Source organism: Meles meles, chromosome 4 (assembly GCF_922984935.1).
Source record: "Meles meles chromosome 4, mMelMel3.1 paternal haplotype, whole genome shotgun sequence".
Taxonomy (NCBI): domain Eukaryota; kingdom Metazoa; phylum Chordata; class Mammalia; order Carnivora; family Mustelidae; genus Meles; species Meles meles.
The window spans coordinates 161,659,708-161,681,919 of NC_060069.1; the positions used below are offsets into that span (position 1 = coordinate 161,659,708).

A 22,212-nucleotide genomic window follows, 5' to 3' on the forward strand; every position below is an offset into this window, starting at 1 on the left:
CCTGCAAAAGCCACGCTTCACACGTCCCCTGGGAAGATTTTTTTTTTTAAGATTTTATTTATTAACAGAGATCACAAGTAGGCAGAGAGGCAGGCAGAGAGAGAGAAGGGGAAGCAGGCTCCTCGCTGAGCAGAGAGCCCGATGCGGGGCTCGATCCCAGGACCCTGAGACCATGAGACCATGACCTGAGCCGAAGGCTGAGGCTTTAACCCACTGAGCCACCCAGGCGCCCCGACCGGGGAAGATTTTTTTGCAGCAGGAGTCAGAGCGGGTCGCTGACTTGATTGACAGCCTCCTGTGGCTCCCCGTTTCCTCACCACCAGTCCCTCCAGGTGGCAGCCCCAGGGCAGGGTCTCCTCTTGGTCTCTGCCATGTGCCAGGGCCGGGGGAGCGGGTGGCCAGAGAATCCTGCTTCTGTCCATTTGTCAATACGTTGAGCTTTTGCGCACAGTTCATTTGAAAAGAAGGGTTCTGGTACCTTCCTAAGCAAATATAAAAACTCCGTTTTGAAAGTCACTGCCTTCAAACGACAGGCGATATTTTGTAACATTTTAAAAGCCACTTTCCTGCCACGGAGCATGGATTTCAGAGTTTATAGGGATCCAAGAGTTTATAGGGATCCGTGTTAAGTTGTGCTGAGAATTAACCCTTACAGCTGGCCCTGCAGCTCCAGTCCGAGGTGCCCAGCCGAGGGAGGGGTCACACGCGTCCCCTGCACGCACTGACCCTGCCTTCTGAACCGTCTACTGACCGAGGGGGACCTTGGTTCCTCTCTCGCCCGAGGAGAATGTCGCCCAGTATTGTTTCTACGGGCCTTTCCTCTCAAGGTCATTTTAAAATGCCAAAGCCCTGAGGGAAAATGAAGTTGACACAATCAGCACCTTGACGTGTCCTCGTCCCCCAGCCCTGGGTCGTTGTTCCCGAGAGGATCCTCTTCTCACGGTCTTTTATCTGAGGGTCTAGAGCCCCCAGTCAGGCCTTCGTTTTATTTTATTTGTTTATTTGAGGGAGATTGAGAGCAGGAGCACGAGGCTAGAGGGAGAGGGAGAGGGAGAATTCCCCCAGACGCCCCGCACGGAGCCCAACACAGGCCTGGATCCCGTGCGCCCAGCTCGTGACCTGAGAGTTGGTCCCTCGACCGACTGAGCCCCCCAGGCCCCTCAGCTCTGTGTTTTATTTTAGTCCTGCGTCTTACTGGCCCTCGGCAGCTGTTTTGAGAGGCTCATGCGGAGCGCCCTTCCTACCCTGCAGTCAGACGCGGCGGCCGGCTGTTGCATCGGTAATTGCTAAGTGTGCTTTCCTGTCCCGCAGCCGAAGGGCTATGAGAACGGCACACACCGGTTCCGGCTGCAGAAGCAGGTCCTCAGGGACGACAAGAGCGAGCCCCTGGTGAGTCGGACCAGCCTCCGCTGCTTGGCAGAGGTCAGAGCCCAGCCTCGCTGACAAACTTGGGTCTCGTATTTCTCCTGTAAGACCTGCATTTGCCTTGTGCGGATTCTTTGGGTCGCTGGCTGGACTTGAAGTCCGTCGTCAGCCCGACAGTGGCGCACCCGTTCCAAGACTGTGGGCGGCATTCAGTGTCCCAGGCACGCCCTGGGTCAGGCCGCGCCCAGAGTGTCAGCCACAGGGTCCCCCTTGTCCTGTGGACCCCCATTCTGGGGGGCAGGTGTGGGGGACAAACGGGAAGCCAGCAGGTTCCCGCAGCAGCTAAATGCCAGGCACGGAGCCCGGGGGGTGGGGCGTGAGCAGGGACTGGTTCCGTCCGGGTCTTGGGAGTCGTCCCTAAGCAGGGGGCGTGGATAGGGCTTTGAAGGAGGAGGGATGGGCTGCACGACCTGGGCCAGAGGTGTTCAGGCAATGGGCAGGGAGGGCTGGGAGTGGGACATGGGCCCAAGAGGTAATGAAGAGAGTCATCTCCCAGGCCTCTGCCCTGCCACCCCCATGTTCCAGAAGGGGAAACTGAGGCAGAGTGCTCAGGGACCTGCCCGGTCCTGCTCAGAAAGGAGGCCTGGAGGCAGCGCAGCAGGCCTCTTGGCCTTCAGGGTCCTTCCGACCAGTCCTTCCTGGGACTCTGCGGCACAGCCCTGAGCCACGGGGACACCTCAGACTCGGTTGTACGCACTGAAATTACAAGCTCTTTTCTTTTTAAACCAAACACCTTAAAGGATAAATGTACCAAATGGCTTATTAGTTTTTTTTTCTTTATTGACTACAGCAACTTATTCGTGGTAGTTTAAATAACGGGAAAGAGAAAAATGATGTATTGTACCTCTTGGATCTTGGAATTTAGGGAAATTCAACTGGAATGCTCTAATCTCTCTATTCAGTGCTCAGTGTGCATTTTTAAAAATTGGGTGTCCTCGTTTGGGCTGTTCTAACGTAAGGCTGTGCGACTTAAACAATACACACGTCCTTCTGGAGGTGGGAAGTCCCAGATCTAGGCACAGGAGGGTCTGGGGTCTGGCGAGGCCCACTTCCCGGCCGGCTGCCTTCTCCTGGGACGCTCAAGAGAGCACGGGGGGACACAAACTCTGGGGGCCTCTTCTTACAAGGCACAGACCCCGTCCTGAGGGCTCCGCCCACCACAGTGGGGCTCGGGGTTCCACTCAGGAGCTCTGGAGGGACACAGGTCCTAGGGCCACGGCATTAGGTGTTAATTGACATCTGACGACTGTAAGTCCTGCTCGTTACCGAAGACTGAACCTCTCCTTCTCCTTGAGGCGGGCCCCTGGGCCCCGTGTTGCGGCGCTGTAATGGCCAGTAAAGCCGGACGCGTCTTCTGGTGTCCCTTCTCTCTTCCCTTTCCTGCTCCTGCTGCCAAGGTCTGTTGACTAACGTGTCACCGAGGGGCCCGGGCAGGCCTTGTTTCTTCGGGTCTGGACATACCACGGGCTGACCCTGTCTTGCCCACGACCATGCAGATTTTGGTCCCTTGTCTCTTACGCGGCAGGAAGAGCTAAGGCGCTGGAGGGGGCTGGACCCCTTGGGGGTCACCAGCCAGGATGCTCCCCAGGATGCCCCCGAAGCTCGCCGGATACCCTGGTGTGCCCTTTCCCAGAATGACCGGCTCAGACCCCTGGGCTCGGAGTTAAGCGTCCCCCACCCCCTCATCACCGCCGCTCTGTGCCTGGTGGGATGCTGACTGCCTTCCTGACGGCGTGTGTGAGGAAAGGGGCCAGTGCGGAAGCAAGGACGAGCGAAGAGGAAGGGGCTCCGGTGTCACGGAGCCAGGAGGACCCTCTTCCATCCTTCGGGTCCTTATGATTGCCTTATGGTGTTCGAAATTTGTCACCTTGTAGTCACATGACATTGCCCAGCCTCGGCTTCTCTGAGGATCCTTCTGATCGGCTGTGGCGCAGCGGACACTCCGAGCATCGAGTGGGTGTCACAGTCCTAAAGGTGCCTTCCACGTGGCGCGCCAGTGGGAACCACGAATCTGGGGGATGCCCTTACGGCACAGTGTGGCTGCAGGCCCCTCCGCGCATGCTGTGGGCTTCTCACGTGAACATCAGCGTGTTATTACACGCTTCCCCTCCCCCCGCCGTGGGCGTGTCTCCGTGTGTGTCTGTTTTAATCTCGGGGAGCCCCGTTGCTCTCTGACTCCGAAGCCTAGGAGTGGGGCTCCCTGGCTGAAGAGGCCCCGCCCCCCGCCGAGGGCGCCACGGGTGCCGTGAGACCCTGCAGGGCCCTTGGTGCGCAGCTTCTCATGTCCGGGTCGGCCCAGGGGGTCTCTGGCTCTGTCAGGAGGCAACTCTGCGCCCCTGGTTTAGTTTGGAAAACCCACCGGGACTTCCCACTTCCCCTCTGCACCCTCCAGACACGGCAGAGGACCAGAATTTGGTAACGGGGGGCCCTTTCCAGCACAGGCCGAGCTTGCTTAGATAAAGACCGGAAGCGCTGGATCTGGGGCTTTCCACCAGCCCGGCGAGTGGCCCAGAAATGCTTTCCAGAACCGGGAAGGGGCAGGCGGGTCTCAGTGTGCAGTGCCCGCTCCGGGCTAGAGGCGCTCTTCTGTTTGCTGGGCCGGAGCCCTTCACTCTCTGTCCTCCGTGTCCGGTTGCATGCCGTCCCCTGGAGAGTCTGCTTAGTGTTCCCAGCACCTGTCCTAGCCTGAAAGCACAGAAGCCCCAGAGGAGAGCGTCGGCAGTAGCGTCTCTGCCATTGGCCCTGGCAGCGTCTTTCTAGACACGTCTCCTGAGGCAAGGGAAATAAAACCAGAAATCGACTGTTGGGATCTCTCAAAGTAAGCTTCTGCACAGTGAGGGAAACAACCAAGCAAACCGGAGAAGAGACTCGCAAATGACAAATGTGATAAAGGGTGAGTCTCCAAAATCCATAGAGAACTTAGCTCAACGCCACAAAACATACAGTCCTTTCGAGAGCAGGCAGAAGCCACGAACGGACATTTCTGCACAGAAGACACCCAGACGGCCAACAGACCCTGGTCACCGGGGGATGCAAATCCAGACCACCATGAGATCCCACCTCACACCCGCCAGGATGACGAAAATCAACAACACGAGAAACCACAGGAGCCGGCGAGGGTGCGGAGAAAGGGGAGCCTCGCGCGCTGCTGGGAATGCAAGCTGGGGCGGCCGCTCTGGCAAACAGTGTGGAGAGTCCTCAGAGAGTTAAAAATTGAACGACCCTCGGCTCCTGCAAGCGCATTTCTAGGCATTTACCCCAAAAATACAAAAGCACTAATTCAAAGGTTTATCTACATTATCTACAGTAGCCAAGATACGGAAGCTGCCTAAGTGTCCACTGACTGATGGATGGGGAAAGGAGAAGTAAGGGGTGTGTGTGTGTGTGTGCGCACACGTGTGTGTAGGAATATTACTCAGCCATAAAAAGAATGAAATTTCGCTGTTTGCCCCAACATGGATGGAGCTAGATGGTATTACGCTAAGCAAAATAGAGAAAGACAAAAACCGTACGATCTCACTCATGTGGAATTAGAAGAGCAACGGGGAGGAAAAGACAAACCAGGAAACAGGTTCATAACTCTGGAGAACACATGGATAGGGCCCAGAGGGGAGGTCGACCGGGCGATGGGGGAAAGGGGTAGGGATGAAGGAGGGCTCCTGTGGTGGTGAGCCCCGGGGTCGTATGGCAGTGACGCTCGAAACTATGGGCTAACTGTGCGGGAATTCAAATTAAAAAGCATTTTTTATTGAAATAGTATAGTAACTATATTGATAGCTACACACAGTACCAATTCGACTGAAACTAATGAATCTGAAAGTGGTTTTTCCTATAATTGATCTGGAAGTCTTTATTTTTTCCTATAGTTCATACATTTCCTAATTTAGACTCTTCATTCATTTGCAAGTTTGCTGGACTAATATCTTTCATTCAGTGAAGCAATTTAATAAGATATGTAGAACTTCATGGTGTGGGGACCGTACTCATGAAACTGATGAAACCACGCATTGTTGACTGGTTTCTGTTGAATCATAATTCATACCTCAAAATTCTTCAAAACAAAACGAAACCTGTCCTGCAACTTCAGCCTTGACCGCACACCAGACTGACCCGGAGCCTGTCCCCCGAGATGGCTGTGACTGGCCCGGGGTGCGGCCGGGGCGCGGCACCGGGCTCCCTCACAGCCCCCGAGGTGTTTCACTGTGATTCACGACCATCAGTTTGGTCGCCTGAGCAGAACAGCTAACAGCAGCATTCTAGAGAGAGAAGTTTCTTTACTGCAGACTCCGATCCTAGTTCTCCGTTTCCGTGTGCTGTTACGGAGTTGTCGTTAGGAGGATGGGCGGTCCCACTGGCGGTTGTCATCCTCACTCAGAAACATCCACTCATATGCTTAAATGTGAGTGTGTCCCCGTCACCGGGCCGCGTCGTGGTCGGACGCCTGCTTCTCTGTGTTGGGGACCTTGGGTCGCCTTCCTTCCAGTATGCCAATTTCTGCTCTTCCGTGGAAAACAAGTGTAAATATCGCGAGAGGACTATGACTAGTGTTACCTGTTTCTTCTTTCCTAATTTAAGTACAACTTGAAACTTATGTAGGTTGTAGTGAGATACATACAGTAAAACTGTTTGACTTTGTGGAAAGCGTGAGATGCGCAGAAACATTTCTTTGTAAGTCTTGGACCTTCGTGGTTCACTCACAAAGAATATCTTTAGATCATCCTAGCTCGACTTGACCCCCAGTCCCGAACTGGGGAGCACCGTTCTTTGCTTTAATGAAGGCAAACTTTGCCCTACGGGACTGTCCAGGATTGGAACTCACAGACTATTGGAAGTGCTTTATGAATTTGAAAATAACGTTATTTCTGGTCACGGGTGTCCATTGTGAACTCCTTAGTAAACACAGGGCCATGTGAATAATTTATTGACCTTTCCCATAATTCTATCATTCCGTGATAACCGTTGTCAGTTTGGAATTCAGCTGCTTTTTTCCCTATAATTAGATCCCTCTAGTTACCTAGACGTGTAATAAGGTGTATACTGAATGTTTTTTTAAGATCATAATGAAAAATGCAGTTTTGACTGTTTTATTATTTAATGGGACATAAACATTAAAATCTCACCAGCTTTCTCCTTCCTTCCTTCGTCCTTCCCAACCGTAACGAGATACATCCTTTGCGTGGACGGCCTTGACCAGGTCTCATGGTGTGCAGCGTTCAGTTTGTGGCGTTTTCCCAACTTTCAGATGGTCTTTCACAAATAGAGTCCTGCGTTGCTGGGTGGAAAGATTTCGCATGCTTTTCGTTGTTTGCTGGAGACACGCGGGCGCTCGGGACTGTTAAGGCAAAGACGCGGTGAGCAGCTCAGCCCCGCGTGGCCCCACGACCTAGCGGAACAGCGTCCTGCTCAGGCCTGGCCTCGCCCAGCCGGGTGCGTGCCCTGCTGACAGCTTTTCTTCTCTCTTTCCTTCCCGCTGGGATTCGCCTGTAGGACCCCGAGCTGCAGTGCTTGCTGCTGTCCGACGGGAAGCACCCCGTCCGTCAGAGCCACGTCGTGGTCCTCCCAGCCGACGGCGGGGGCAGCATGGCCGCCATCAGCTTCACCGGGGCCTTGAGGATCCCGGTGAGTACAAGCGCCCGGGAGGCGTTTCAGAAAGGGGCATTTGTGCCTATGGTTGACGATCAAGCTTAACAACAGCAATCCGTGGTCATATAATCCGTGGCCTAGAACTCTCGGGCATCAGAGGTTGCCAGCAGGCAGTCTTGGGACTGAGTGAGGCTGCAGTGTTTGCCTGACGCTGAGCTTTCAGTTTTTCAAAATTAGTTGCCTCCGTGTAGAAGTTCACCCGTTTCACAGACAGACAGGGCTTCCCCTCTCCACTCGAGAAACCAGAAGGTCTGGCTCCAGCAAGACCCCTCGTCCCGTGGCCCAGCCCCTCACCAGTGCTCCCCTCCCTGGCCCGTGAAGACCCTGAGTGTCTAGCCCTTGGGGGGTGGGGGGCGTGTCCCCGAGTCCTGCTCTGGGGTGTGGGTGAGCCCACTCGATTTTCTTTACCCTTTAAAGTGCTTTTAGGAGACTGGAGCTGGTGCGTTGCAGCCGCACGTGCTAAGGGAAGAAATAAGGGATTGGGGGTTGGGTGCAGAGCCAAGGGAAGAGACAGAAGCCCCCGGACACACGCGCTGATGGTCCTGAGACTCTGCTCTTGTCCGTTGTTTAAAGATCAGGGTGCTGGTCCGGGTGAGGTGGCAGGCTGGCTGGGCACACTGGTGTGTGGTCAGGGCGTGGAGCTGTAGTGAGATTCCTTGTTGCTTTGGGTTTTTCTTGTCTGAAATCCATGGGCTCCTTCAGCAGAGCATCTGGGGGACCCACAAAGGACACGTGGAAAACGTGTTCTTCTAACGTGGTGAGCCACGGCAGGCAATGAAGGCAGAGCCCAGGGCAGAAGCATGTGGAGGGGGAGATCGCGAACACTGCCCACGTCACAGAGGATATCCAGGCCCGTGTGGTGGCCAGGCCTGTGGACCGTGCCTAGATACATCTGGACGCCCACCCCCGGGTGTGATAGGCAGCAGAGTTCCTGCAGATCTCACACACAGACGACACAGCCTCGCCAGCGCGGCCCTCGGCGAGGAAGGGCTGAGGGAGCTCGAGCCCAGAGGCCCCTTAGCGACCGGGTGAGGCAGGAAGCAGAAACAGTGTGTCCGGGACCTGAGAGTCCCGTGATGGAAGTGAAAGAACTTCGGAGAACGTGTGCTTGAGAACAGAAGGCCCTGGCAGCACCAGATGACGCTGGGCGGCTGGCCAGCGGGGAGCGTGGAAGGCCAGGCCGGGGCTCCCACAGCCACTGAGAATGTGGGTCGGCTGCTTCTAAATAGAAAGTCGCCTTTCACATGGGATGGTTAGTAACAACTAGTAACTTGCCCAGCAGGGCCTTCCTGTGCGGCTGCTCGGCCAGGGGCAGGGCGCGCCCAGTTACAGAGCAAAGGACGCACCGTGGCCTGGTCCAGCCACGGACGTGCTGGGTGTCCCAGGCAAGTGTGTCACCCACGCTGAGCCTCCGTTTCCTTGTCTGCAATGGGGCTCAGGGCCTGGCGTAATACTTAATGTTCTGAGGATTTAACGAAGTCACTCAGGGCAGTAGTGAGGCCACGCAGGGCGTGTGGTCCGCGCCATCAGCCCCGCACACATCCCCGGGCGGGGCTTGCCACTGCGAAGCACAAACTCGGGTAATTTCACAATCACAGAGATTGAGATCTGTGTTCTCTGCCGGGTTTGGTGGGTGTCCCTGTGCGCACACAGCATGATACCTTAGCGTTTCCCCGTGTCTCACCCAGACCTCCCGGAGATGTCTGGAACGCGTGTGTCGCGATGCCACGCCTTCCCAAGAGTAGAGCTCGAGCAGAACACAGGACTCTCACAGCAGCCGTCAGACTGTGGACCCTGGGGTCCTCGTCCAGACCCACATTTCTCTTCCCAGTGTCTTCCCGGAGCCCCCGCTTGGCCGGGTGCAGGTGCCGGCGCGCGTGCGCGCTGTGACCGCTGGGAAGCCCTGTCCTGTGTGTGTGTCGGCCGCTGCAGCGTTTGCAGGGGTTCCAGCAAAAGAGGGAGAGCACTGCGTGCACCCTGTCGAGGCAGCCTCTCCAGGCACGCTCTTTGAGAACTCCTTCAACAGCTGAGTTTCTAGGGTGATGCGGTGTAGGAATCAGGTCAACACGTGCTTTTATGGACTCAGATCTGACGTCAAGACATTGGGTTTCAATCTGCAAAGACAGGCAGGGGCGGCCAGAGCGGCCGTGGGCAGGGGCGGGCCCTCCCCTCCCTCCCCTCCCTCCCCCACCAAACACCACCCCTGTCCTCGGGCGGGACCCAGCCCCGAGGATGCCGGCTCCCCTCTCCCGGCAGCGTCTGCAGGTGCCCCGCCAGACAGAGACGGTGGCTGTTTTTACGGGAGTGAAGTAACTAGAATTGTGTTGCATGTTTGCACAAACCTGCTGTGTGCACGCTCGGGGTGAAGACCGGCTCTCTCCGTTTCAGGGTGTGATCGAGTTCTCTCTGTGCTTGCTGTTCGCGAAGTTGGTCAGCTATACGTTCCTCTTCTGGCTTCCTCTGTACATCACAAACGTGGGTGAGTGTCCGTTGCTCGAAACACCGATGCTACGATCCTGCCGTGGCTGTGGTCCGGACGCCCTTTTAGGTCCCGATTTCTAGAGTCTCGTGAGACATACTTTGGATCAGGCAGTGTGGTTAGTAGAAAAGTAGAGGCCGGAAGAGAATTCGGATCCGGAAGCCATAATAACCTCGATGGGGCTTAAGGGGCCCCCTCTTCCATCCCAGCTGTGGCTGCCGGCGCCGTGGGGCTCTTCTATCTGGGGCAGCCCGCATTTCAATCTAGGCTACGCCGAACGTCGGGTCACACCCTCCCACGTGCAGGGGAGGCCCCCGGGAGCGGAGACAATAAATGCTGAGTCACCTGACCTGGAAATTGCTCCTTGGAGAGGAGCTCTAGTTCTGGGGACAGCTGACAGCCTGTCTCAAGTTTCCTCCATCCGGCCGTGGCTGGAGCTGCAGACTAGGCAGAAGGCACCAGCCCATGGGCTCCGTGCGCCCCTGTGCTGTGTGACCACAGAGGGAAGTCAGAAGGGCCATTGGCTGTTCTTAAAAGATGCTTGAACCCAGGGGCTGCAGTCACGGCTGAAGCGGGGCGGGGGTCAGGCAGGGAAGGCCCTGGAGCCTCCAGGCCAGGAGCTGGGGGTTGCAGGGAGAAAGGAAAGAAACCAGGGCCCCCTGGAAATGTGGGCTCTGGGAAGGTGACAGCGAGGGGAGATCTGGAACGTGGGGCTTCGCAGAGCACCAAACCACTGATGGGGAGGAAGCCTTTCCTCTGCCCTGTGGTCCTTCTGGCTGGACTTAGAATCAAATGCCACATGACAGATATTCGGAGAAAGTCACAGTTGAGAGCGTGTGTATCAGACATCCTCGCAGACGGGGGCAGTTCAGAGACAGGGAGGCCCCATGAAGCTTATGTGGGCGCAGGAGCAGTGTTGGGTCTGGGGGCCCAGGGGGACGAAAGCACATTGGCAGGCAGGTGAGGGGAAAGGTTTGGAAAACACAGGATTGCCCCCTTACGCACGTCAGTTCCTTACATAAAGGGGCGTCTTTGGTAATAGCTTCCTTCCTGGGGCAGGCTCTCCCTCCCCCCGTAAATCTCAGCAGCTGTGGGGGAGACAGAGAGCTTTTCCTGAATCTGCTGGGTTTTAATTACTTTAACTCAAAATAAATTTTTTTAGATATTTATTGACTTATTTAGAGAGAATGCAGGATCGGGAGAGTGAGGGAGAGAACCTCAAGCAGACCCCACACTGAGCTCAGAGCCTGACACGGGGCTCGATCTCACGACCCCTGAGATCATGACCTGAGTTAAAATCAAGAGTCGGACGCTTAACCGGCTGAGCCACCAGGCGCCCCCTTGACTCAAAATGATCTTCATGCCAAAGTGGCCCGTGTTGGGGCAGCCTGCCCTGGGCCCCAACACCGCGGATTCCCGACGGTTGTAAGGACCAGCAGGGTGGCCGTGGGCCCGAGTCAGGAGGGCTGGGTTTCCCAGGGGTGTCAGTTGAGGCAGGAAGGGGACCGCCCAGGTGAGGGGGGACGGTAAGGAGCTGCTCCTTTTCAAGTGACTCCATGAGGGCAGGCAAGCCCTGTGCAGTGTAGACAGGCATCCTACCTTCTTTCTTCCCTTGTTCCCTGTGACAGCAGAAGGGGTGATGTCTTCAGCACTCTAGTCAGGCATTGCTGGCTTTTCCAGACCCAGTGATTAAAAAAGCCAAGTCCCTTGTATGTGGCACCGAGGATACCCGGAAAGGCTGGGCTCGATCCCCAGTACTTTCTCCACCCGCTTCTGCTGCTCCGGCCAACCTGAGCCCTCCGGGGAGCCCAGCCTCCTCTGCTCTACGAGGAGCTCCAGTCCCTCCAGACCTAAAGCCTCAGGGTCAGCCGGCCAGTGCCCGTGGCACTCCTCTCTGTGCCACGTGGTTCTTACCGCCTTCTCTGCTGCGTCCCACTTACGGCCGCCCCGGGGACACCGAACCAGAGGGGATGGGAATCGGGCTGATTCGCACCTTTTCTGCGAGTCTACCGGCGTGGCGGGCTGCAGGGTCAACTCCCGGCTGCTCTGGGTGTGAGTCACCCCTAGGAAACCAGAGGGTGCCACGTGGGGTCTTCCTCGGCTGTGACTTGCTCACAAGGACACGTGTCGTTTTCTCAGATCACCTGGATGCCCGACAGGCCGGGGAGCTCTCCACCCTGTTTGATGTGGGCGGGATCTTCGGTGAGTCCCTCCCTGTTGTCCTTGGCCACAAACTTGGTACGTGGTAAGTGAATGTCTGGGCCTGGGTTCTCTCTGCGCTGACTTCTATCGGGAGCAACACGTGTTCCCCAAAACATCGCATCACCCGAGTGGACGTATGGCCGTCCCTCTGGGGGACGGTCCCCTGTCCCCCCTCTGACTCAGAGCCCGGAGTGGTGCTCCCTGGGGAGCAGGGGCCTGCCTCGAGATAGGCGGCCGGCTGGCTAAGTATTAGCGCCCTCGTGGAGGAGCTTTGAAGCCAGCATGGACCCAGACTTGCCCTCTGTCCCCTTGGGAGATGCCCCCGGGTCGCCCCCGTTGGCCCACAACCCTATGAGGCCTGTTCACTGGGATGGCCCCTGCTCACAGTGAACGTGGCCGGGGATGTGGAGGAGGATGTGATTCCCTTATTGCTGCTGTCTTGTACCCTCCGTGTCCTCTCGAGGGGCTCTTGCCCTGGGGACCCGGGCCGCTCCAGACCTCACCTCTCCGTGTTGCAGGTGGGATCTTGGCGGGTGTGATCTCTGACCGACTAGAGAAAAGGGCATCCACCTGTGGCCTGATGCTGCTGCTGGCGGCCCCAACGGTGAGCCTGCGCCCCTCCCTGCACCCCGCTCTGCCTGGGCCCCGAGCCTCCAGCAGCAGCCACCCTGCCCCCCAGCAAACACTGTCACGTCCTGCCCAGACTCAGCCCCATTCGTGGCTCATGGTTCCTGGATAGACTCTAGCCTCTGAACCCCTTAGCACACCCCACGGGCCTGCCGGGCTCCCTCCCCTAGGTGCCCCCCGTGCCCCCTGCAAGTGGCTGGCCACCTCTTCATTCACCCCTGGCTCCTGGGGGGCATTTCCCCCCCGCCCCTCCCCTCTCCCCCACAGGCTCCTGCACAGCCTCTGGGATGCCCCACCTCCCTGACCCTGCCCCACTGTCCTGCCGGATTCTGCTTTTCATGCATTCAGTGGCCCACGACCCTGGGCAGGTGACCTTCCCTCCCTGGGCCTGCTGCCTTGTCTGGAAAATGTGGTGCCGGCTGCACCCGGTCCCAGAGGCAAGCGGGGGTTTCTAAATCGGTACCGTTTTCCGGTCGTGGTGATTTCAGGAATAGTGCGGTTCCCCATCAAGCTGCTCTGTGAGCGTGGGCGCGTCTGCCGCTCTGCCGGGCCACGTCCCCAGGACAAGGCCCAGCTTGGGGCCTGGGACCCTGGCCCTCACAGATCCTCCGAGGGTCTTTACTGGGGAAATACGTGTGGCCCCCACCGCAGGACCCCTTCGGCGCTGTAGCTGTTTGGTGGGGAGGGGACAGCGTGAGGAGGGGACGGTCGCACGGAGCCCAGGGAGAGCTGCCAGGGAGCGGAAAGCGGGAGGCGCCGTGGGAGCCCACGCAGGGGCCGACCCTGGGGACTCCCATGGGCCGCCAGACAGTCCCCGCCTGACTTTTTAGAGGGACGGGCTGTGGGGTGTTGGGCCGCCTCTGGTAACCCGCGGTTCCCTGTGTTCCTGCCCTTGCCAGCTCTACACCTTCTCCACCATCAGCAAAATGGGCCTGGAAGCCACTGTTGGTGAGTCCGTGCGGCTTTCCTTCTCGCGCAGTCGGGTTCCGTCCACGCAGCTCGCGAGACAAAGCGGACAGCACGGAGGCACTTGGCGGGGCGGGCTGGAGCGCTCGTGTGGCCGCAGCAGGCCCGTGTCCCTCTCCGGGTGGGACACCTGCTCCCGGAGGAGGCCTGCCTGTCCGCAGGTCAGAGCAGCGGCCGTGGGAGAGCACAGGCCGCTGCTCCAGGGCCGCAGGGAGCCCCCCAGAAGGCGGCAGAGGGGCCACGGCAGCCTGAGGCCTGTCCCCCACGTGGGCAGGAGCGGGCCAGAGGCGGGCAGGGCACAGCCTCCCAGCGGGCTTCCATCAGCGGCCGTTCTGAGAGCAGTGCAGGCCGCAGAGGGGCTCGTCTTAGCTTCCCCCCGATGATGCCTCTGACAGCTGGTAAGTATTTCTTCTGTCCTAACAAGCTGGCAGCGGGGACTGGAAAGGAAGCAGGCTGTGCGTGATCCCATTAGAAGTCTCCAGAAGGCAGGTCGCTGACGTGTAGGACCGTGGGGTTCCCCATGACCCACTGGTCCAGAAGCTCCTGCCTAGAGTGTGAACCAGAGGCTAGCTTGAGAAAGTGAGCCTGGGGGATGGCGTAGAATGCGTGTGTTCAGAAACGAGCGTGTTATCCTGCCCTCAGGAGCTCGGCTGCACTGGGTCTCCAGGTTCCCCTCGGGGACTGCCGCAAGCAGCTGTGGGCGCTGAGAGAGAGAGGCGGCCCTTTCCGCTTCACAGAAGGCCGTGGCTGGAGTTAGCTCAGCGCGGGCACCGATGACAGGGAGCCCTGGCACGCCCAGGGCACGGTCATGCTTGGGACACCAGGGTTCTGCTTGCTCCTGGGGGTCCCCAGCTGTCCCTGTTGAGGGTCGAGGATGCAGGAGTACCAGGTCCTCTGGACACACCCGGAGCCTTGGGAGCGCGAGAGGACTTACAGACCTCCGTGGGCGCGTTTGAAGGCAGATGCCCACCACGCTTGGCCTAGCGTGTCCGCTCCCCAGACGCGCGGGCCGCCTTCCCATCACCCGCCTGCCTTCCGCTCAGGCCGGCCCTATGCCTGACACCGGGCTGCTCACCCCGGGGCAGCCGAGGCTGGGGAGGCTCTCCCAGAGGGCGCTGCTTTGCTCCTAAACACCTCCTCTGGTTTCTGGTTCCCACAGCCATGCTGCTGCTCAGCGGGGCCCTGGTCAGCGGGCCGTACGCCCTGATCACGACCGCCGTCTCCGCCGACCTGGTGAGTGGCCACGCGGCTGAGCACGGAGCAGAGGCAGGAGCCTGTCCTCGCGGTCGTTCTTCACAGAGACTGTCGCTGTCAGTAAAACCGTGTCTTGATAGAAGCAGCTTTCCTCTGGGAAGGAGTCCCGAGCTTCTGAGTCTCTTCCCAAGCAAATGCAGGGAGATGTTGCCCCCCGTCCATCCAAGCCGAGCTGAAGGGGGTCGTGTGAGGCCCGAGGTCAGAATCCAGCTCGCCGGCCCCCTCCTCTGTGCCGCCCTTGCTTAACCCGAAGATGGTGTCCGTGTGCCCTGGAGCGCGGCCGCGGGGCCCCAGATCAGAGACCCAGTGGGTCGGCTCCCCCTTCACGCGGCCCCGCTGTGCCTGGCGGGCCCTCTGCTGGTCTGCCCTCGGATCCAGAGGAACTACTGTCCCCACTCCTCCCAGAGGAAGAGGGTGCTGACAAGGTGACCTAGGACTTGCCATCAGGAGAGCCCAGCCCCCGTGCTCTGGGACCCCGTGGAGGCAGGGCCACCGTCATGCCCCTGACTGGAGAGACGTTTCACGCAGTCCTCAGACGCCCCCACCTGTAGGGACACCGCACTAAGATACAAAATGCCCTTTAAAAAGCCGTTTCCCTAAATAAACGGGGGAAAAGAGACAAAAGCCCCATACAGAAGGCTTTCCTGGGTGCTTTGTCCTCAGGGAGGGGGGCACACCTCGCAGTCCTTAGGTGTGGGCTGCGCACAGCGACTTCCTCCCAGCGCAGGGGAAACCGTGTAGCTACGGGAGACCTGACAGACCCCCCCTACCAGGGGACGAAGGTCAGCGCTGGCAGTGACAGGGCGTGACAGCCTGCGCCCTAGGCACGTGCCGTGAAGGCGGCACCTCCCCTCTGTGGCCTCCGCGCCCAGACCCCCCAGCGTCCTGGCAGAGGGCACTGCACTCGCGGCGGCGTCTGAGGGAGGGCAAGTGTCAGAAACGTCGTGTGGTGTCCTGCACAGAAGGACGTCAAAGTCGCCATTAGCTAAAAGCCCGCGTGCTCGGTGATCCTGGCACATGGGTGTGGGGACCTTCGCCGCAGCAGCTGTGACACGGGAAAGCGGGTACAGGGCACCTCCGCCCCCTGTGCGATCTGGGCCGCGTGTCCGCGCACCTGCGACGGCCCTAAAAGTAGAAGCTCGTTCACGTTCATAAGCGGGTCCCCAGAGCTGGTTCGTCGTCGGGTGGGCAGGACGGCCAGCCTCCTCGGGCACCTGGCCTGGAGTCTCCCCTTCCTCGGGACCCTGAGGCCCCCGGAACGTCACTGCCCCCCTGCCCCAGAGACACACCTCTCTCAAGTCCTTCTAGAATCAGACCCTGAAGTTCCCGGCCACTCGCTCATTCTCCTACTTGGCAACCCAGGCAGCTGTGGACCCCGCACCTGCCCCCCATCCCTCCTCCAGGGCCAAGCGTCTGCCCGACACTGTGCCCTGCCCAGGGCTCCTGCCCCGTCCTCCCCGCCCGAGACAAGCAGAGGCCCTGCTATGCCGGGTCAGCAGAGGGAAGGGCACGGGGGAGTCCGGCAGCAGGCCCCCCCTTTGTGCTGAGGGCGTACCCATGCTCCTGCCTGCTGAGGACACAGAACATTCTGGAAGGGTCCATACCAGACCACTAACAGGCGTCTGCCCCATGGGATCAGAGGACAGAGGACAGAGGAGGGACTCCCAACTCCATCAAACGTGGATTACGGCTTGTTAGCGCTTCGTGTGTGTGCTTTATTTTGTATACTTCTGTGGACACACAGGCACCTGTACTTACTGTCTCGGGTTTATGTGTGTGGTTTTAGGCATCTGGGCACCATTTCTCCCAATTAATTTTTCCTTTATCGGCTTCCGTTTATGCTGCTTTCTCCCGTCTCTCCGTCTTGCTTTCTGAAAGCCAGCGCTCCTGCGGGCCTGTTATTTAGGATCCGGTGACTCCCCACATTGGCTTCTGGGGTCCTGCCCGCCTCCCCCTTCCCCAGGCATTTGCTGAGAACCGGGTGGGCGTTTAGGTGGTGCAGAGCCATCCAGCACATGTCAGAGAAAGCCCCTGGCAGGAACGGGGAAGTGGGCATTAAGGCTGGTGTTGCTCAGGGATGAGGACGAATGGTGTCCGTGTGTCTGTCTTCCACATTGGCTGGTGGGGTGTGCTGAGTAAATATTTGCTTAAGGAAAGTTATGAGCGTTCTTTCAACCAGAATATGTTTGGACAGAGATGTCTGAGGAGGTTTTACTGTTGAAAACCCTTAAACTTCATGTATCTTTCCAAAGTAAGTTGGAATGGAGTAAAGTTTAAATTTTCTGATGGGAAACACCCCAGGTTTTGAGCTGCTTTGCTAAGTTGTTCAGGCAAGTTGCCGTAAGAAGGTGGGGGCTTGTTTCTCGCTGAGGCTGCTGGGATGTGCCTCACGTTTGCTGTCCCCTCTCTCCTAGGGCACGCACAAAAGTCTCAAGGGAAACTCGCACGCCCTCGCCACCGTGACCGCCATCATCGACGGGACCGGCTCTGTAGGTGCGTGGGTGTTTTAGCTCTAAGAGTTCATCGTGGTCGTGGGGGGAACCACACTGTCCGCCTTGTCACATCCCGATTAACCAGAGGCCAAGGATTCCAGATGTTTTGGTAGTATTAGGGTGGGCTGGCCTTTTTTTTTTTTTTAAACTGCATGAAACACTCTTTACGCTATTGTTACAATGCTTATTCTAAAAGAAAGATGATTATTGGGGCACCTGGCTGGCTTCTTAGGTAGAACATGCCACTTTTGATCTCAGGGTTGTGAGTTCAAGTCCAACATTGGGCATAAACTTTACTTTCAAAACAAATAAGTAAAATACAAAAAAAGAGATTATTTTTCAAGAATCAAAGATTTGTTCAGTTAGATGGTATCATCGTGCTAATAAAAGTATCTTTTTTTGTCTACAAATGAGTGGAACACCGTAATTTAAAAACCCAAAGGTTGTTACAGGATTTGGGCATCAGAGTCTTAGGGCAGAGCGGAAGAGAGAGCAGTGCGGCACGACGGTCCTCTGCGGACGCAGGGAAGGAAACGTCAGCAAAGGTTTACAGGAGGTCCCCTTCTTAGTTGATCTGACAGAGGGAACTTAATTCAAAATTTAATCCTAATACACAATACGTATATAAAATCTAACTTGGCAAAACGGGAAACATCTCTCGGGTCACAAATGCGCTACTCACACACACTCAGTGGTTTACTAACAATTACAGGACTCATACAGGACTCATAGTCACTTAAGGTTCAGTTTTCCAGCAGAGTTGCTGATTCACGTTAATAATTTATTATAAAAACCAGCCAAGGGCAGTTTGATGAATGCAGTTGCCGCAGAGTTCAGATCATTGTTATCGACGAGTTTAGATCATGAAAAAAGAGGTCTTATCAGTTGGTACTGTGAAAAACCGATGTTTGCTACGACCAAACCACGGCACGCACGCAGACGGTAGGAGTGCGCGGCATGGGGGGAGGACCGTGGGTGGGAGGGAGAGGACAGGGTCCCCATGTTCGGCCTTTTACAAACATGAACAGATCCGAAGTGTGCGTGGATCTGGGGGCCGTGGGCGTGGAGGCGTGTGTCCGCGGGTCAGCTGGCTGCAGAGGGAGGACGGGCACGGAACTGGCTGCGAGAACTTTCCCTCCATGTGAGAGAAGCGTGCTCAGGTTTTCACCAAAGTCAGCCGCCGGCAAACTGGGGCTGTGGGCCGCTGGTCCCTGTTTATCCCTCCCGTTCAAGATGGACGGAATCTTAACCAAGTGCAAACGGCAGGAACAATCGCAGGTCCCCAGGCGTACAAGAGTCTGGCGTTACCGGCCTTGCTGTGGTTCTTTTTTATCTTAAAGAGGCTCTTTTTTTTTCTTTTTTAAGATTCACTTATTTATTTATTAGAGAGAGGGCACGGTGGGGGACAGAGGGAGAAGCAGACTCCCCGCTGAGCAGGGAGCCCAGTGTGGGGCTCGATCCCATGACCCATGAGATCATGACCTGAGCCGAAACCACGACTCGGACACTTAACCAGCCGAGCCCCCCAGGCGCCCCTCGTTATGGTTCTTGAAGCGCGTTCAGCGGCATCCTCTGGAGGAAAGAAAGGTGGCAAAATGAGCAAGTCACTCACTCAGAGAGTGGCAGGTGGGAACCGAGCCAGTGACAAGCGTGTTCTTACCGACAAGTTAGCAGGCTGACATCAACATTCTTGACCTTTCTCGAGCCTTCCTGCCAGGAGCACTTGCACTGTGACTGCCCCGTCAGGGACCCTGCCCCGCACCAGGCACCTGCGGTCCTTACGCTGGTCCCTCTCCAGACGTGGGCAGCTGAAGCTCGGGAGGTCGGCTGCTGTGGTGCCCGCGGCTACCCAGGAGCATCTCGGGGGGCATCCCGGTGTCACCTGTTGCCCCGGGCTCCCGCAGGAGGGGGGCTGCGAGAGAGAGGGCTAGCTAGATGAGGAGGGATACCTGGGCACCTAGGACAGTCTCACCGCCGTAAAAGCAAGGTCTTGCCAGACGCAGGGGGCTCGGCAAACACATAGTTCCACCTGAGCCGGGCTGTCCTTCCGCACCGGTGTAGGACCCTGAGGATTTTCTCTTGGCGGCGCCCGTGGCCCTGTGTGTAGCTGGATAGAGACAGCCGCCGTCCACTCCTGGACGCCCGCTGCTGTCTAACTAACGCAGAGCCTGAAGTCCTTCCCGCCTCCAGTGTTGCCCCCCCCTTCTGTTGCGGGGCACACGGTTCCCCTACTGCTGTCTGGTTTTAGTTCTTGGAAAACTGATTCGTCAGAGGTTAACCTTTCTGGGTGAATCCTTCCATTTTTTGTCTTTTTTCCTTCTCTCCTGTTTTTCTCTCTTTTCTCTGCTTTCTCAGAGCTGTTCTTGACTTGACTTTGGTTGTCGCAGTGTTAACATTCGTTAGCGTTGTTCTGCCTTGTCACGCATCCCATTTTTGGGGTTTTTTTTCCAGTTTTATACCTTTATTTGACAATCAGTGATTAGTTCTCATCCACCTTGAGTGTCTGGAGATTTTGGAGATTTTGGAGATTTTGACAGGTAACCGATGTAGAAAGCTTTCTCGAGAATCATCTTTTTCCACTTCCTGGACAGCCGCACACAGACACGGTGTGGAAGGTTCCTTATCCCTTTGACCAGACAGTGTGGTTGAGCCTGGTGTCAGTGTGCGCATCTGGGGTTCCTGTCTCCTTCACGGCCAATTTCCAGATATTTCTGTGTGCCCGAGATGTGCACGCATCTCGGAACCCACTCCGTGGACGTGCTTGCGAACGTTGACGGTGTGTTCTCTGATCACTGTGCGGTTGAAGGCAGAACAGCCCTGGTCGCCACCCCTCTCTGTGGGAGCGGTTGTGCAGTGCCTGGTTGGAAGGCAGGCGCAAGCGCTGCGGGAGCGGGAGCCTCGCGCACCCCGATCTTGGACGCAGCATGTGTCAGACTGAACCGTGTGACCTGCCGATACTGGTTTTCAGGTATAAACGTGAGAATATCGTATGGTTCAACTTGATTTTCTGTCCATTTTCTGAGGGTAGTACAGTTTTGGGGTCATTTTAGCCTCTCCAGTTTGCTTGTTTCCTCTAAGTGGCCCTCCTCCCTGCTTATTTGGGGCTTTCCTCAGACCCAGATGCATCTGGCCGGCCCTTCTTAGGTTCGTATTTAAGACCGAGCCACCAAGCTCTTCCTAGAAGCCCTTTGTGCATGGGATGGCATGTCAGCCGCTGGTCTTCACGGTCACGGGATCACACTGGAATCTGGAGGAGGAGAGCCCCTGCTGGGGTCGGGGCCTTGGGACAACACTCCCATCATTGCGGGGTGGGGCGGGGGCTGCTTGCTGGAGGTGCAGGCCTTCCCTGCTTCCCCGACTCAGTCGCTGCCCCATCCCCACCCAAATCCCCGAGCCCAGTGCCTCTGCTCGCAGTCTCCAAAGGCTGAGGGGCTGTTCTCTTGTGAAGCAGGGCGGTGGCCCCTGGAGGGATGCTGAGAAGGAGAAACCTGGGATCTGGAGAGTGGAGGGACGTATCCAATAATTCTTCATGAAAGAGTCTCTCCCACAGCCCCCCTGCCCTCGCCTTCCCCCCTCCCCTGCCTCGCGTGTGCGGACGGGCCTGCCTACGAGCAAGGAGTCCTCAGGCCGTCTCTCTCCGAGCAAGGAGACTGGAGCCCGTGTCCTTGTCGTGCCCTTGAAAGTCCATCCTCCAAGAACGGTGCCTTCTCTCATCCGCCCTTCTCTTCGTGGGCTCGTGATTTGTTAAATTCATTTGTGGCATATGTTGGTGTTGGGAGGTGTAGAAGGGAGCACAGGGGAGCAATCCACCGTGTTTACCGGAAGCTTCTCTGAGACCTAACACACACGCGGTCCCCTCTCAGGTAAGAAAGTAGTAAGGGCTGTCTGTGAACCCTTGGAGCGACATTAGTGGATGCACAGTGGGAAGGACCCCATACTCCTCGTGCTGCTGCCTCTCGGGATCAGGCGTCCCGGTAACTTGCTATAAAGCCTTCGTACTTCGTACCGGGCCGAAACGGTAACCAGCCTGTTCCCCGGGTCGCAGTCTATTCCGTCGCTTTTCGGACAGTCAGTACCCAAACTGCTGCTGCGCTCTTGGGTGTCTCGAGGAGTATTTGCTTTCTTTCGTTTTTAGAGTCTCTCAGAAATCATTTTGACATAATTTTAGACTTACATAGAAGTTGCAGAAATGGTGCAGAGAATTCCCGTATCCTGCGTCTGCTTCATCGCCTTCTCTGCGTGCGCACGCATTTGTAACACACGCACGCGCACACGTAAGAACACACATATGCGTGTGTTTGCCCGGGCCGCGTGGGGGCAGAATACAGACACGCCGTCCTTCACCAAGGGCTGTGCATTCGGTGTGCATTCCCCAAAGACGGAGCCCCGGGGTGTACGCTCAGCTCCCTGCTGTCGGAGTGCGCGGTGGCCGCACCTTACTCCTGCCTCGCTGCACAGTTACGCAGTTACGTCTGTCAGATCGTGCGTCAGGTCAGATCGGGGCTCTTCCGTAGTTTCTCTTCGGGATTGTTGGACCAAGAGAATGAACGTTTTCAGGTCAATACGAGTTTCCAGATTTGTTTCCAGAGACCGGTGGTGCCAGCCATGCCCCAACGTAAGGCATGCTCGAGGGCTTCCCACCCCACGCAGCCTGAGAGGGAGAAGGCCCTTGTGGTTCTGACGCGTCTTTCATTCATGGAAGGGGAGGTGCTGAGCACCGTGCTGTGTGCACATGGGGCCTGGGTACGCCTTCCGGAGTCTTCCTCACGCGGCTCACATGTGTCCGTTTGCCCCTCCCAGGAGCGGCCCTGGGCCCTCTGCTGGCCGGGCTCCTGTCCCCGTCCGGGTGGAACAACGTGTTCTACATGCTGATGTTCGCGGACGCCTGCGCCTTACTGGTGAGTCTCTCTGGTTGTCAACCGCCCACTGGGGACGCTTCTCCCTGGGAGCTGCGGGCCTCCGGGAGGCTTGGCCTGTGCTCGTGATGCGAGGCCTGCCTCTGTGGTCGGAGCACACGTCCTGCCGTGCAGCTTCGGGCGGGACGGTAGGGAGGCGGAGAGCAGGGGCACCCTGGCCTGGGACCCCAGCCCTGTCGTCCACCGGCTGTTGTGAGCTTCCACGGTG

General features: G+C 57.4%; 1 protein-coding gene across 9 annotated transcripts in view; it reads left to right on the top strand.

Annotated features, from left to right (window-relative positions):
* SLC37A1 (solute carrier family 37 member 1) overlaps positions 1–22,212 on the top strand; it is a 58,813-nt gene that overhangs the window by 32,408 nt on the left and 4,193 nt on the right. For 6 of the 9 annotated variants that reach the window (XR_006817997.1, XR_006817996.1, XR_006817999.1 and 3 more), the window contains 9 exons: positions 1,312–1,422; positions 6,913–7,044; positions 9,457–9,547; positions 11,687–11,749; positions 12,268–12,353; positions 13,276–13,324; positions 14,502–14,575; positions 17,011–17,089; positions 21,889–21,986. Coding sequence is in view for 5 of the 9 variants with exons in the window: in XM_046001916.1 (XP_045857872.1) it covers positions 1,312–1,422; positions 6,913–7,044; positions 9,457–9,547; positions 11,687–11,749; positions 12,268–12,353; positions 13,276–13,324; positions 14,502–14,575; positions 17,011–17,089; positions 21,889–21,986 (783 nt within the window). In the remaining 4 variants the exon portion in view is untranslated. The remainder of the gene's footprint in view (positions 1–1,311; positions 1,423–6,912; positions 7,045–9,456; positions 9,548–11,686; positions 11,750–12,267; positions 12,354–13,275; positions 13,325–14,501; positions 14,576–17,010; positions 17,090–21,888; positions 21,987–22,212) is intronic. The other 3 variants (XR_006817998.1, XM_046001917.1, XM_046001920.1) reach the window with 1 other exon arrangement.